At 42.4% G+C, this 17565-nt stretch overlaps 1 protein-coding gene across 1 annotated transcript in view; it reads right to left on the bottom strand.

The window, feature by feature from the left end:
- Nucleotides 1–17565, bottom strand: part of thada (THADA armadillo repeat containing) — a 111531-nt gene that overhangs the window by 31190 nt on the left and 62776 nt on the right. Inside the window, exons 30-31 of the mRNA XM_069145276.1 lie at nucleotides 7613–7716; nucleotides 5361–5443 (exon numbers count right to left, since the gene is read on the bottom strand). Coding sequence (XP_069001377.1) covers nucleotides 5361–5443; nucleotides 7613–7716 — 187 coding nt within the window. The remainder of the gene's footprint in view (nucleotides 1–5360; nucleotides 5444–7612; nucleotides 7717–17565) is intronic.

Here is a 17565-nt window from a genome sequence, read left to right as displayed (position 1 = left end):
TCGTAGTTTTGTTTATTGTTCGTTATCTCTGTGCAAGTTTCTTTGCTTGCGTTGTCTTATGCTTTGTTTTGCAGGTATCCCTGGAGTCTCACGTCTCTGGTCCGTGGTTACAGGCCTCACCAACAGTTTATCGTCTTGTGTCTATACTGCTCTTTTCTCTCTCTGCTCTCCCCTCAACCAGACCGTTTGGAGGCAGAAACGAGGTTCTAACCTGGTTCTGTTGGAGGTTTTCTTCCTGTTAAAAGGGAGTTACTCGTGTGAATTGTTGAATTGTTGTGTTTCTCTCTGGATCTTTGAAAGGTTCTGTTAGTAAGGAGTCGTTACCAATGTTAAGTCCCTTGAAATAACTCATGTTGTGATTTGGAGCTATATAAATAAAACTAAATTAAACTGAATAGTGTAGTTTTTCATTGATTATATTGGACATATTTTAAAGGCTCAAATTCTATTCAACAACTCTTCTAGGCTGCTAGTTCCCAACCTTTTTTTGATCTTTAAAGCCAAAGCAATACTTATGACCCCAATTGCAGGTACCTTATGTCCATGAGCTGTGCGTAGACCCAGTTTCATCTGAATATATTCTGAAGAGGTAACACAGTATTTATTTAAGTGAACTAAGTAAAAATAAAAATAAAAATAAAAATATTCCCGAAATGACCTGTTGTGACCCATTTTGAGGTCCTGACCTGAGGTTGGTCACCACTGCTGTAAAGTGTGAACTGTATCTCATGGAAGAAGGAAGGGAAATAAAAAGTTCCTCTCTTGACACTGGATTTAAGCAGTTGCTGCATAATTCCTCCCCAAAAACGCACATCTTAAAGTTAAATGGGTGCGAGGCTCCAAACATGGAACGCCATGGCTTACCGAGCTGTCAAAGATGCACATCAATCCCGTGTACTAGTTACTGGAAGCCTAATAATGGCAACACAGTTTTTTTTTTGTGCGTGTAAAGACAGATTAAAGTTCAAGGATGGGTTTGGATTTTACTCAAGTCTATCTTAATGCAACACTTACATGCCACACATGCACAGTGTGAGTGTTCAGGAAAACTCTAATGATTCCTGTTCATACTGATTGGGAGGAAATGAACAACATTGTAAGAAATGGACAAAATCCACAGGCTTCAGCTGCTGATTGAAATGAATGGGGTGAATTTTTCGAAGTTACTGTCTTATTTGTACAAACTCCCCTTCATGTTTAACCAGACTTTTACAGAGTGTCATGTTTGGGTGGTTCCATTCACTGGACACAAATACAATAAACCTACAGTACACATACAGCTACTAGGTTGAAGAAACACATTTGACTTTTTTTTGGGCTCAGGCTTGTTAGCTCAAAGCTGCCGTCTGGAGTTTTCTTGTAAACAAAATGTATATGTATATTTACATTCAGAGTTTCTGACCAAAACACTGATTGTCTCCTGGATGATTGACAGTATTGTTAATACATTTCCAGAGCGGATTTTTAAATAGTTTAAATTCTGCCTTCTTTGCTAGCTTACATACCGTCTTACAGTCTTCTTCACTAAGTAGCAACCCTCCCATTAGTTTGTAAGCTGACATTTTGAAGCCCGGTGTATGGCCTTTAGGCTGTTGCCATCTTGTTTTTTTTTGGCGACAGGAGTGACCATGTTTGTAGGAGCTGGTGTTGGATCCGACTGGGAACCCAATGACACGATGCCCCGCCCACCTATACGGGCAACCTGAACACACCGAAACCATGTCAGGCAAACTCCCAAACATACCTCACTTACAGGCCTGATATCTACTTCATCATGTAATAAATCCAAGATAATTTAAGATAAACAAAGAGACTTGCACTTCCTCTGGGAGAAACAGGTAGCTCACACAGCAAAAGAAATGATCATTCAATCTGACGATGTTCTGTCCAGTGAAATCACTGTGAAGCCCTCAGCCTGATTCTAACGTATCGCTGAGGGGAACAAATCACCGCTCTAAGTCCTCCATTTCTCTGCTATCAGGCTACTGAACGCTGACAATGGTCACTCTGAGTAACAGAATAAATTCCTTCAACTTGGTTACTTGTATGGAGTATAACTTAATTTCATTGATAATTATAACTTATTGTATCTGCTTCTGCTTGTTTCCTCGTAGCGACTTTCATATACTAATATGTTGATCTGTTGCCTCTGACATGGCTGAAACTACTTTGTCTGTGAGTCTTTGAAATTGCGTGTCTATACTTGGTAAGCTACAAAAGTATTGCCCCTCTTTGGATCCATAAACTTTGTTGAATTATGTTCAGAAGAACCACCGAAAACGGTGATCAGAAGGAGTGAACAACACCGTAATGAATTGTTAGAAAATGTGTTGACTTCGTATTTAATGAGAGAAGTTGACACTTTTTGAATGGGGGTCTATTGGAGCGAAAGGTGTTTTGGAACCCCTAGTGGCTCTCAGTGGTATTGGACGTTAAGGTAGTTCTGCATTAAGCTTCACTTTTCAGACCCCGTGTCTATTTGTTATATACAGCCTATGTTCTTTACTTTTTTGGGGGCAATTGCTGTGTTTAATGCCACCTATTGATATTCAGCAGAACAGCATGAACTCATTGACAGGAATTAGTATTGTGCACGAATCCTCTTACACAACATACAAACAAAACAGGGACCCAATAGTAAAAACATCGGATTACATCCATCCATAATTCGGTCAATGTACATACAGTATAGCATGACTCCTGTAAAGAGATCAGGTTGAGGAAAAGCAAACATGTCCTGTAATGAACTACCACGTATGACCCAAAAGAGTAAATAAAAATATACTACGCTGCTGAAAAGTACAAAATATTGAATTATTCTGTGAGAGTGACCCATGATAGATCCGACGTAAAACTTCTCTTTACAGAACAGATGTACTTCTTACAATTTACCAGAAGACAGAGAGTTGAGGTGGCTTTAGGCTCTCAGTCAGAGGAACAGAGACCGTTTTAACATCGTATTTTACCATCATCATCTGCAAGCACACTAATGGAAAGACATTAAATTCCAGCAAACTCACTAACTCTTTAAAGCTTTTTTTGGTGTGTTTTCCTTCTCCGCTTGTGTCAGTCTTCCTTTTCCCACTTTCCTCTCGCTCCAAACTTTTCAGCTTATTTTACTGGCATAGCTGGAAAGCAAAGAAACAGAAGACTGGCAAAGGTAGAGATGAAGCAATGGACGAAGGGGGCTTTTTTTTTTTTTTTTAATGAGTCTGCATGGATCAAAGGGTTGGAGCCGAGAAATATGTGCGCGCACACACAAATATACACATACATGCACAAAGACCTGTGTTCAGAGCCGAGAGGATTTGGCTGGTAAATGCAAAGTTCCTACTTAACGCAGGGTGCCAGTTAAAAAGGAAAAAAAAACAAAAAAAAAAACAGAAGTAATATTGAAAAAGAGGATTGTTCACCTCCTTTGCCCGCTGGTGCCAGGGACTCTTAAGAGCCTGCTGCTTTCATATGAACTTCCACAACCTGTGGCTTTTCAAGTCTGCGTCTGATTCGTCGGAGAAGTGCAATTACACAACAGGAAAAGGGCGAGGGATTAGCAGTGAGGGGCAGAAGAAAGGAGGACTAAAAAGACAGAGGAAAGCAGGGCTCAAACACCAGCAGGGAGACGGGGACAGATGAAGCCAGAGACAGACTTATGATAATAATAGAGGTATTAGAGGTGTGTAAGCTGAAGGGCGTTTATTTAGTTATGCAAGGAGCGGAGCCAAGACGGGCCAAGCCGGGTCCTCAAACTACACGCTTGTTTGGAGAAATCCTCGGTATTTCCACTGTCAAGACAGACATGTGTTCAGCACATGGCCAACCGAAAACACAAGCAAGCACCCCCCCCACACACACACCCACCACCACCACACACACACACACACACACACAGACACAGACACACACACACACACACACACACACACACACACCCTCTTTCCTCTCTGTACAGCACTCCCCCATAAACTGGGTCAGATGCACAATCCCACCATCTGTCAGAGATCTCTCGCCTTCGGTTTCACATTCCTTCGCCGCGGAGACCCACACAGGTCTGCGCACATGTGCACGCAACCGCACACACACACACACACACACCGCGCGCGGGAGAGGGGAGGGGGGGCTTCACTGAACTATCTGATACACGACGCTGACTTCTGTCAACAATAAGTCTAAATGGAGAGCGCAGCAGCTCAGCCTCGACAGCAAACGTTGCGGGGTTGTCTGTTCAGATGTGGAAGGACTCAAAGTCAAACTCACAGCAGATGGAGGGAACACAGTTGCTCCTCTCTGAGCTGATAAACTGCCCGCCAACTGTCTGACATCAGCAAAATGGTAAATGGTCTGTACTTGTATAGCGCTTTATCACCTTTTGGTCTCAAAGCGCCTTAACATGGTTTCCCATTCACACACTAATGAGACAGATCACCATGCAAGGTGCTGCCATCAGGAGCACATTCACACACCGATGGTACACCATCAGGAGCAACTTAGGGTTCAGTGTCTTACTCAGGGACACTTAGGCATGTGGACAGGAGGAGCTGGGGATCGAACCACCAACCTTCCGATTGGTGTGCAACCCACTCTACGGTCTGAGCCACAGCCTCCCCACAGAAGACCAAGACTCAAACGAGAACATTTTAAAACCAGTAAAACTCAAATGTTCTTCACTTCATGAGGCCTGAATATACAGTAAAACTTCCAAACATAATTAAATAAAGTTATTATAAAGTATTAGATACATGCTTAATATCTTTAATGGCATAGGCCAAGCGTGATAAAATCTGTGACCTAGGCCTGCACACGCCAGTGTGTGCCCTTACATGTGTTAATACATCTGTTAACATTATTCTGAGTGTAATAGTTATTTGTAGCTATTAACTGACAAAATATTCAATTTATCCTGTCTATGCAGCTTGCTTTGACATTAAATAGCCCTGCTGAAGACTTTCTGAAGCATCTCGAGGGTCTTCGTTGCCGATTTGACCGATTGATTTTGAGTTTAAAACAAAATTCAACGTGTTTTCTCTGTTTAAGTTTCAGGGCGTGGAGAAATCGCAAATGCTCCCACTGGTACAGTGGTAACAAAACGTGTGTAACTCAGGTACTGATGTTGATCAGGAGACATAACTTGGAATATTTACTGACTAAAGTTATATCTTCCCTCCTGCTCTGTGTGCATCAATTTTTGATTGCACCTTATACACAGTATGCAAGATCCACTCATAACCATGGTAACGCATGTGTGTGTCACCGCGTGGCTGCTGGGAGAGTACAGGAGTGGTGTTCGTGTCGTGCTCTGCATATTTTTTCAGCTCTTCATTAAAACACCAGCGAAAAGTAGCGGTCCGTGAGGAGCGGCTCACCTTCCAGGAGGCCGATCTTCAGCCCACACAGACTCAGCAGCACATCCAGAAAGGCTCCTCTGGTCACCACACAGCTGTTCTGTCTGAGAACACAGAGAGACAAACATCCTCGTCTTTGATCGAGCACAGAGAAGTGGTTAGAATCAGTTTCTCAGAGGCAGAAGCTTTTGAGCGTGTTTGGAAAAAAACAAAGTTTGCACTCGAGAACATTTCGTAATGAAGGATCTCTATTATTTCGGAGCCTGCTTAAATGTTTTTTTAAATTATTTATTGATTTTGGGAGATAACACTGCAGCCTGCAGTCACTGATCATCTGTTTTCCATTAAGATCGCAGATGTAGATTTTCTTCAGAGACAGACTCATGTCTCACCACAAACTGCTGAATTAGGTCACTGGACATTTGTACCTCCATGAATTTACCGGTTGTGAGGATCTTCATGATCTGTGGTCTCCAGGGATGATGTCACTTTCCCTTGGCCAAAGGAACATGAAAGGTCAGATTTGACCTTATAAACAAAAGTTAGACAAACTCATGTTATCTCAAGTTACACTTATTGTCTTTTTTCTGAAGCTTTTAGCCATACGTTTCATGTTTTGTGTCTTCTGTTTGTTTCTCTTGTGGTCAGTCAGCTCATCAGTGAAACAACTCACCCTTTCAGTCAGTTCATGTGGCCATGATTGGCTGACACAAGAGAGTAGTGTAAGTGTAATGACAGAAACACAAAAGATACTGTTGTTCCTGGGTCAACAGCTCGCGGGACAACGTGCTGAATGGGGACAGCGATGTGTGTTTTTATTTGCGGTGAAACCTTGAAGCCAAAAATGTGCGAGCATCATATGAGAAGCCCGCAGCTGTGTGCTCGCCGGATTGGAGTAATTCACAAACTGTTTACACATAAACAATGAGAGGCTTCAAAACAGGAAGTACTTTTATATACTTCCTCTTTATTCATAAAAACACTCAATAACTGATTGACTGAGGTGTCTGTGACTCTTTAGTCACAAGGTGGAATCATTAACGATATCATCTGTCAATGTTGACATAAATATGGTATATGAGCCTTTAGGTTTGTGTGTGAAGGAGTATGTGCGGGCACTGCCAAGTGTGTGTGTGTGTTCGTTTAATGTGTGTGTTCAATCAAGAGTATGACCACAGCGCTGTGAAAGCCCACAAGTGTGTGTGTGAGAGAACAAGGGAGACAGTGTGCGAACTTGACGTCATGTTTTCATCACTCGGATATTAATAACACGCACACCGATGCTCAGCACACTTCACACACACAGACACACACAATACACGTGTGGCTTCACTGAGAACAGATCTGGGCAGGGGTGAGTCCCGTGAAGCGGGCCGAGTGTATTTATGTGTCTGAATGTGAGGTAACATTGTAAAACCGTCTGTAATAGGTTGAATCATTGGATCAGAATCCAAACATCACACTGGAGGCGATCTAATAGGTTGGTGCTGCGCCTGATGTGCCACCCCGAAGCCAAAGTCAACTGCAGTGAGCTACAAGAGCGTTCCCAGTCATCGTTACAGCGCTGACACCCTGCTGGAGCCAGAGAAAGTCCAAAATGACACAACACAGAATCAGTGCGAGGCCAAAACCCAACACTGACTCAGACCAGAAGAACAATGCATTCCGTCCTTTTTGGAAGGCGGTCGCTTCAAATTAGTGGTGTTCTGGACGAGCGAGGAGGTTTTCTTTTTCCAAAAACAGAGATCCTCTGACCTGTGATGTCCTCAGATCCGGGCGCCAGGCTCCGCGGTGCTGCGTGATCAAACGGACGGACGGTGGGCTGCGCTCTGTTGAGCAAGAATTCACCTCGTCATCTTAATAAAGGCTCATCAGTGTAGCCAAGCGGAGCTAGCGAGGCTAGCGTTGCTAACCCATCGACCCTGTGTTATCTGCTGCGGGCCGGCGCACAGGGGGAGACTGGAGACTTCGGCCTGACTTCAGCCGATGGGGGTGGAGGGGTAAGCTGTGCCCCAACTCGAGGCCTGGATCTTTGGTGAGGGGGCCAGAGGTAAAGGGAAGGGAAGGGAAGGGAAGGGAAGGGGGGCGGGGGGGTCTGCAGACGGGTCAGCGAGCGGTCTCTTTGAAATGGAAGCCCGGGCAGGACATGAAGCGGACACAGCCAGGGAGGGGATGTACGGTGAGACAAGGAGCTATTCTTCTGCCGAGGGAGTTGGAGGAGAGGGATGGATGCTTATCTCTGTGTGCATGTGTGTGTGTGTGTCTAGAATTACCGAGAGGCGAGCCACATGCACCGACGGAGGGCTTCGCCAATGCCACTTCCTGCTGGCAGGGGTCTGTGGGAGTCAGTCTGGTAGGAGCGCAGCAGAAACAGCACCTGCAGACACAGACAGACACAGAGATATACACACACACACACACACACACACACACACACTTGAATTCATACACACAGGGCCGTCCTTTATATTTAAATATATGTGCACATTTATACACGAGCCGGGTCAAAAGAGAAGTGGAACTGAAATACTTAAACTACACCTTACGTTAACAGTCTTTCAAAAGGGGGTAGTGTTGTTTGTTGAACGACCAGAGCACACCTGTGATGAGCGCACGCACGGTTAGGTTGTGGCTTGTTTTAGGGGCTCTGTAACCACCGTTGTGACACGTTTACACACAATAGTCCAGGGCGTCTCCAATTTGTTACTGTTAACATAAAAGAAGCTTATTCAGCTGGTTTGGGTGGAGCTCAGCGATTTGAATAAACGTTACAGTGTCTGAGAGCTAAATGAGTAGCTAAGACATGAATTAATTCACTCTCATTTTGTCAAAGTAGCTCTCAGAGGAAAAAAGTCTGGAGATCCCTGCAATAATCAATAATGTATATTTCCATCACTTTAATTGAACAAAATCAACAATATAATCCTGCTATTATCAACGGTTGTTCTGAATGATACATTTTAAGTGTTATTGTCCAACTTCATTCCCATTATGTTCCTTTGCAGGAACATAATGGGAATGTGTCACAATAAAAGCTTTGTTAAGAAATAAAAGGTTTCCGTGTCTTGAAATGTTAGAGGTCTTTTGAATTTGAAATACACACAGGAAGTGTTGAGTTTGTATTAACGCGTTATGCAGCAACTTTAACGGGGCAAACGGTAGCGGATCAAAAAGAGGCTTCAAGTTATTGTCAAGAATCAATTAATCCACCTTAAATGTCACCATGACAACTTTGAACTTTTTATTGTTTTTATTGGCTCTTGCAGGACATAGGCTGCATATAGAGATGATTGGACATTGTATTTCTTCACTTGGAGAAATAAAATTGGACTACATGTCCTATGTCCATCTAAGTCCACTGACATGCAGGTCAAGTAAATCAGAAACTAAGTCAGCTGTAGGTGTTTGTGTCTCCTGTTTAAATGTTTCCATCTTGTGATAGACTGACAATTATCAGCGACGTACCCAACAGATTCTGGGAAAGCTTTCAACATCCAACATTTGACCCTGAACAGGATGCCTATATTAAGTACAAGACTACATCGATACTGTGATGAAAATGTGTTTATAACGTCTGGCTCGGGTTTGCTTCATTTAACCACTTGAACACATTGTATTCAATAGAGTCGGAGTCAACTGAATATAGTTTCATAATGATGAATCCGATTTGTATTATCAAGGAGCCAACAGGGCGCTCAATATAAATTAGTCCCTTAAGAAAGTTAGGTAGAATCCTCAATTTTGATGTATTTATTTCTACAATCTTGAGGCTGAAGCATCATTTGACCAGACAACCTGCTAGAGAACCATCCCGCCTGCCTCTTGACCTCTGACCTCTGGATAGGAATCAAAGAGGAAGATTCCCACTAAAGATATTTCTTTTCACTGTGGCTGATGTGACAGTGAGAGAATGAGCCAGCAGTTTGCAGCAGGTGGATGGGTGGTTGGGAGTGTTCAGAGGCCAGGACACAGGCTGGCTGGCTGGCTGGGGTGTGTATTCTGGGCCTTGGTAAGTATACTCTTTAAGCTCGGGGCCACAGCCACAGACCAGTAGGAAGCCATTCATTACGCAGCGCAGGGACGGCAACGTGGGGAAAAACCAGGCCGACCACGTAGCACCAAGCCTGGCCACTGAGTCCTGGCCTGCCCCATCGCTTCTTCTGCAGTCTACACGCCCAGGCAACACCCACTGGCTCAGGAAAAACAGCCTCCACACCCCCGGGTCCTTCCTTCTTCCTCTCGCTGTCACTCTCCAAGGGCTTTTCCACCTCGAGGAGCCAGCGTTGGAGCCGATTCCCAAACCAAATATTGAACATTTCCAAGTTCCACTGTCAAGAAACTGGTTCTGGAGGATCAGTCACACTTGAAGCACTCTGCAAATATTCGTTGAGCTTGTTGTTTACTTCCTGGAATACCATGAGGCTGACGAACTGACGAACACTGTCTTCAGTTTCAGTGTTTGCTCCAACTGGTTTTGGCAGAGTCACAGGTTAAGGCTCACCTGTGCAAATTTACACATGACCAACTGAAACGATGATCTCTTGGTGCAGCTTGTGCTGGACAAAGGAGTAGTAAATAATTCCAGCAAAGTCCCATCACCCTGTTTGTTCACTTCAATGGTATCATGCTTCATTAATCTTGTTTACCTACCGGCGACATCATATTTATTTTGGGCCGGTTCTGTTGGACACTTAAACCAGATGGTGATGGTCTAACCACAAAAACCTGCTGCCAAACATGACATAATGTCAAAGACAGAGTCAGATCACCTTACAAAAACTAAAATACATAAGATACAATACAACAGATTTAGATTATTACTATGGAGGAGGTCAATCATCCAATCGGGTCCGATTGAGGAAATATAGAAGTTAGACTTGTCTTAGTTGTATATTTATTTGTTGAAACTTTATCAATCAATATTCTTGATAGCTGTTGGTATGTATGAGTTCAATGCTTTTACGTCCAGTTATGAAACCAGCCGACTCATCCGGACACACAGTGCCGGCTCATTAAAAGGTTGCTCGAGAGTCACCGCTGGTGGCAGCACTGAGTCCAGAGTCCTCGATCCCTCCCACAGCTACACCTCATCCACCGGGTGGGGAAGTCCCTTCATGGGAGGCTCAACCGGCTCAATCCAGCCCAGCGTGGAGAAAACCGAAATATTTATAGAAAAAGCTGCCTCCCTGTTCCTCCTCCCAAAGACAGAGTACAGAACTACACCCCGTGTGGGAGGAGATGCTGGGACTGGATCAAGCTCAAACATGGGAGACGATAAGACAGCAGCATCGAGACCTGCTGCAGCCTTACTTCATCAAATTTCTGAATTTTTTTCCTTGATTACAACTACGAGGCACCATGCCTCAATCAGTCCTGAAACAACTACTTTTACAAATCGAGGAACATTTTAATTTTACTCGTGGTCAAAAAAAAGTTAGTTTTATTGCCCAAATTTCATATAAACATTTACAAAAATGAAACACTGTATTCAAACATAAACCTTTGAGATCATATTTTGACTATAATTGACAATTTTTGAATTTTAAGAATTTTCCTAAAGAAAAATAAAAAAAAACATGTAATTAAAACCAAACACCCATCATGTTGTGTTGAAGACATTTAAAGGCCCTGATCTTAGCACCTGTTGTTGTTGTTGTTGTTGTTGTTATTGAATGCTTTTGGTCAATTATATGGCACTTTTTCCACCCCCTGTATCTTAAAAAAAAAATACAATTACTTACAGGCACCCATACAATTTATTTTATTTCTTGTTCATTTTCACTTTACACCTATTATCTAATATTTGGATATTAAGCTGCTAATTGCACCACAAGCTAACGCTAACTTTGGCAGGTTGTGTTCAGTGGGTTTATGGTGAAAATGGCCGCCTGGTGGTTCTGGAGATGAGGCTGATGAGAGCAGTGAGACGGAACAGAAACAGTAAAGTTGTGGAGCGTAAAACCAAAACAATGAGCGGAAAAACATTCAAAAGAAAAGTAGAGGACAGACAGACTGCAGGGCTGGGTGATGATTCTCAGCAGGATCTTTACTACAAGTGACATTTTTCACGAGACACATTCATTTAAATCAATATTGATTAATGCAGCTTGAACTTTTTCGATATTTCCTGGCCTCGTAGCGCAATCAAATCCGCCTCTCGATCTTTGGGTTTTAATCTTATAGAGCAAAAGATTTGCTGTGTTAAATATGAAAAAAATCAAAACCCTATTTCGACGCCTTGTTTTCTAGAGAGGCGTTTAAGTACTCGTGCGTGTGTTTTTTTTTTTTTTTCGTGTGCGAGTGTGTGTTGCAACTAGCCTTACTCCACTTTTGGGCCTGGTAAAAATAGTGGTGGTGGATGTGAGGTCCCTTCAGACTCTGTTATCAGCCTGCCCTGCCGTCCCTCCCACTGCCGCAACCACAGACTGACCACATGCTGTAGCGAGAGCGCACACACACACACACACACACACACACACACACACACACACACACACACACACATACACACACACACACACACACACACACACACACACACACACACACACACACACCAAGTACAAGTGCAAATAATTGCACAGCAATCCATGGCTCGGTCCAGTAAAACACGCGCACAAAGGAACATATAAATCGGCATTCACATAAAAGCAGATAGAGGGGAAGGCAAAGTGTGGACGCGCCCAATTAGACAAAAAGAGATCCCAATAAAGACGTGCTAAATATAAAAATAAAATAAACATTCTCTTGCTCTATACAGCTGAACTGCACAAACAAAGCTTCCATACGCACCCGAGACACCTTGTCATACTTTCTCATATTTGCACACTGGCGTGACAATAGTCATTTTGTGGTGTTAACTACAATTTTGTCAAAACTTACAACAGTGCAGCCTAACTAGCCTCCAGGGAGCTCTTTGTTATTTCCATTATGTCCAGAGAAGGGGATGTATTTTGGTAATGGCAGCATAGGGTGCGTGTGTGTGTGTGTGTGTGTGTGTGTGTGTGTGTGCGTGTGTGTGTGGAAGGGTGACATTCAGCAGCCCCTTGTCATCACTCCTGCTTGTGTGTCTTAGAGCAGTAAAATGTGACCTACCTCAACAACGGCACTAAAACACAGGAGTCAGTTCACTTTCACTTTGTTCATGTGAACATTTAAACTGAAGTCACATGATGACTGAGTCTTTGTGCTCTCATGCTGTTGTTCCTTCATACTGTATCTGTTACACCTGTCAGAATATTGGTTTGAAGGAAGTGCTGAAAAAAACACATTCTTAATCTCCTGAAAGAGATTCTACACAGATAAATGTTCCTCATGATGACGAAGCTGACATTTTAAACATGTTTGAGATTGAAGCTGCACTTATTAAAGTAGTTCAGAAAATAAACTTCCAGCAGGCCTAAAACCAGTGGAAATTTGGATTTAAAGTGGTTTTTTTGTTTTTGTTTAACTCACAATATACTTCTGACTCTATTACTTTTTATTACCAAGAAGAAACATTTGCAAATGGTGACAAAAAGGCAGCTAATATTCAGATTTTCTGCATCTGAAAATCTACTAAATCTAATCATGAAAGTTGATTCTCGAAAAACCATTTGACAAAATAAACTAAACTCAAAGTCCACATTGGTTTTCTCCAGAACTTTTAATCAAACCAGAACTAACTCAGTCCATTACATTAACAAGTACAGAACTTATCAACATGCTAACATGTTTGCAACAAAGAGCAAAACTTGTTGTGAAAAAGTTGTGAATCCACTGACTACGAGCTAAGGGTGTTAAGATCAGGGTCTTAAACTGGGGGTCTTTGATTTGAGTTTTCAAAAAATAGTAGGCAGCCTGTGAAATCTGGTGTGCATAAATATTGCGTAAAAGTAGTATTTTGAAATTCATATCTTAGATTACATCTATCACAAAGAAGTGAATGGCTAAACTACTACTGTGGTAGAATATGGTAGGGGGCCACATTAAGGTTTGTGAGCCATGTGGAACTCTGTTTACACGGTAAAGAAGAGTCTTAAGTACGGTGGTTAAACCTAAAGTGTTACTGTTGATCTTTGACCACAACCACAATGCAATGCAGACTTCTTTATGTATGGTACAAATTTGTTGATGGGTCACGACTGACCTACATTATACGTGCCAAATTCATTATTCCATCAGTCACCCAGAAACCAACCAGAACTGAAATGGCAACAATTTTAATATCTGATTAGACACATTTTTAAAGCATAAAAGCCCAAAATTCTCTGCTCAGAGGTTCATATCATGAATATGAATATTTGCCACTTCATAGTTTTCTACGTTCCTAAACTCAAAATCTGACTGTTTGAGACGGTCAGAGAAAATGTTAAATTGGTGGTCATTTTTCATGATTGTTTGACATTTTTCTTCACGGCGCAATCAACTATTAAACACCATGATTTTCAAACAATGAAGATATTTGTTGGTTGCAGGAATACAGGTCTGCCATGATGGAATAATATGATTTTTTACAGTTTTCTGTGAGTTAATTACAACACAAATGGAAATAAAGAAGCACTTTGATCAGCAACAACAAGTTCAAAATAAACTAAAATAATTCCAGACTTAAAAGTAGATTTTAAACAGCATCCTTCTTTCAGAACCAGTACCACAAGTTGGAAACCGAATCTGAGTTAATGTTCTACTTCAGAGCTAGAAATTTCTAACATATCTGGTTACTCAAAGTATTTAGACAGGATTAGAATAAAAGAGCTTTTGGGGGAGTTGCTCACTTTGCCTGGTTGGTAAAGACTTGATGTTGCCCAACGATCATGTAATATCTGACAGCAGACTCAAACACCTGGGATTCCCTGTTCAACAGACACTTCTTATGGCGTATTGAAAGCAGGCTGGCCGGCTACTCAGACCCACAAATTCTTTCAGTGGTTCAGCCCAGAGGGTTTCTCAGAAAGTCAGACCACTGGCTGAAGGCAGCAGTCAGCCGGCCAAGAAAAAATGATCTGAAGACAGCGGGGAAGAATGCATTTAGCAAAGCAACATCAACACCGCTGGTGCCAGAGAAAAGGAGCCAATGATACTCCTAATTCGAGAGCCTCTTCAGTCCCACTCTCATTTATCCTCTGTTTTGGAAATACACAAAGGATTACATCCGTGGAGTTGGCCCTCCTCGGACCACCACAGGCCGCATGCTCTAATACGTCTGGCCCGTACCAGGCGCTGCGGGCCGGGGCTCTTGCTGGCTCGTGTCAAGTGCGGAGTCGGGTGTCGGGTTGGGTTAGTGACGGTCCATCCGATGAGCTTGTTAAGCTCGTTTCAGATCGTATCAACAGAGGTTTGATTCCAGTGGTTTTTAAAGATGTTTTACCAGAGAGAGAAGGGTCTGACTCGGGCCATCCAGAGGACAGCAACCACCTCGAGCTCCACCGAGAAGACACAGGCCGACCAAATCTAATTCTGAAGTTTTTACTTTCCTGATTAAGTTACTTTAATATCTTTTTCTAACCCCAATCTTAAATTGAGAATCCACCGTACAGAAGGTGTCAAGGAATTTTTCCACCCTGGAAAAACACCTGAAGATCTCAGTGAAAGCATTTCAAGAGCTAAAATTTCAGTGGAACCGCAGCAATCAGTACATCTACCGGTCCAAAAATCATAAATTTGATTTAGTTTAGTTTATTAGGTTTATTTGTAACAGGGATCATATTCAAAATACAATAATCTTACAAAGAGAAGAGATGTTTTGTTCCAGATTTAGCTACTAGCTAATTTCAATCTGTGCATATTATCACTGTTAATTTGAATTTTAAGGAAATCTGACACATAAACATTTACTGCAGACCAGGGGTCTCCAGCCTTTTTTCCTCTGAAAGCTACTTTGACAAAAATGAAAGTGCCCAAGAGCTCCTCATGAGCTTTTATGTGAACAAAAACTAATTGATACTCAACACAGGCTGAACTGTTTTAGAGTGTGAATCAGATCACCTTAAGTCTGCTTGTCAAATCGCAAGTTTGAGAATGTAAGGCATAATAGTGTTTCCTCCGCTTATTACAGGTGATACCATCTCCTCTAATCAACGGAAAAAAGATGGAAGAAACTGACTGAACAGGAGAGATTCTCATGTCTGAAGTTCATGTCAGAAATGTGCATAACCCCCCCGAATAGTTCACTGAAGCACCCCTGGATGGCTCCAAATTTTGTACCCTCTTATCATGTTATGTGTTCGACACCTGGTCACAACTAATAAGTCAACTAGTGCAAGTAACTCACTGTCACTATCCTCACTCATGGTAAAAGATGCTACGAAAAAGCCTGAAAAGCTGGCAGTTAAAACGTAAGTACAGAGAGTTGTTGCTATGGAGATGTTGCTTTGGCATAAACTGGCAGGTTTCCGATTGTTGTAGAATGACGAAGTGCAAGTTTAAAATCATCTTGTTGGGAATCTTTGGTCTGAAGTGGTCTGATATGGTGTCATTGCACGTGGGAGGCTCATTAGTTATGCCGGATTACTTTCTCAATTGACAAATCATTTTCAACATGGCGAACAGAACGAGCACGACAGGAAGTAAAAACATGTATTAGGACTAGCGCTTGTGAATAAGGTGCATGAATCATTATTTCTGGCAAGACGTTTATTATCTTAGTCTGCAGCCAGTAAAGGTTGTTTTTACAAACGTTAGAAGACAAGTGGAACTTTTTCTCATTTCTACTGTTCAATGCAGAACATTTAACATGAGCAAAGATGAGTTGGAGATTGGATGGAAACATTTTCTTTTGGGTGGATATTAGACTTCTTCACTGTGTGTGTGTGTGTGTGTGTGTGTGTGTGTGTGTGTGTGTGTGTGAGATGCTCCCCTCCACACGTACACTGCAGACTTCTATCTCTGTCTTTCTATGTTTAGAAAACTTCACCTGCATAAGTCTCCTTCTGGGACACTCACACCTTCCTCCTCCCACAGCTCAACATATTCTCACATGTCTGCCTTCATCTCGCACGCGCGCGCGCGCGCGCGTGCGCACACACACACACACACACACACACACACACACACTCTCTCTCTCCACAGCATGCATGGCCATTATCTCCTCTATCAGTGGCAGTGTGTGTGTGTGTGTGATGTTGTGCTCTCGTGGATGATGAGTAGGTCTGATGTTTAGACTTCAGCGGGAGAAAAAAAACGAAGAAAGTGTGTGTGTGTGTGTGCGTTCCACTAAATGTGCCTAAATATATGTGTGTGCACACCGCACACGGGTGTTGTCTTAGCGCTGCGATGATGAGGACATTGTGTTTGGCCTCGGGATCTGCTTAATGTATGTTAATATGCCGGGTTGTGTGTTTGTGTGTAACAGGTAGCAGATGTTTCTGCTCCAGGCAGAAATGACTTCCTCTGTTATTGTCAAAGAACAACTACGAGCAGTCCAAGTGTGGAGCTGGGAACCATCACAGCTACTGCCTGTGCCACACACACACACACACACACACACACACACACACACACACTCTCTCTCTCTCTCTCTCTCTCTCTCTCTCTCTCTCTCTCTCTCTCTCTCTGCATATAGATCAGCTCTACCGATACACACAGCAACTTCAGGACGACCGTCAATAATTTAAAAGCCCGCTGAAGAAAATGAGGTTTTGGTGAAGATATTTCACTCTAAAAAAAAAACAGGAGATACTAAAAGACAGAATATCAATAAAAGAAGCACATTAACTTATAATTACGAATTTAAAAGTAAAACAAGTAATTTTCACTACAAGGAGAAAAATGTGAGCGGAGTTACTGTAGCTTGTATTGAAGCTGAGCGGACAGTGTGTGAGGTATAATGGCCTGGTGTGATTTTGGTGAAAGGAAAAAGGAAATGAAAGGTCTCAGGAAGGCCTGCAGGCATTGGCTGTACGACATCCCGTACAGATATTTTTTGTGTCTGTGCGACTGCGATGTGCTGTACATCTTCATAAATGCACTCTTTCGGAAGGGAAGGGAACATGTTTTAAATTGTAAAGGAAGAAACAGGCAGTGAAGTACCCATCAGGTTTTTTAGCCCCCGATCTGAGTCATTTAATAGTTTCAGTCAGTACAAAGTCCCAATCAGATACTTGTAGTTTACTAGATAATCCAGTTGCACACTAAAAGTTCCTTACAGTTATCAAAATCAATGCAGTGCAAATGTTTGACAGCTGAGTCGCTAATTCATTAAGAAATGTTGCTTTACTTATACTTGATCACAGCTGTCTGAGTGAAC

This window comes from Embiotoca jacksoni, unplaced genomic scaffold (assembly GCF_022577435.1).
Source record: "Embiotoca jacksoni isolate LCO1_2020_lvr unplaced genomic scaffold, fEmbJac1.0.p SCAF_12, whole genome shotgun sequence".
Taxonomy (NCBI): Eukaryota; Metazoa; Chordata; class Actinopteri; family Embiotocidae; genus Embiotoca; species Embiotoca jacksoni.
Note: the sequence above shows the minus strand (reverse complement) of the source record. Positions and strands in the feature narration are given on the sequence as shown.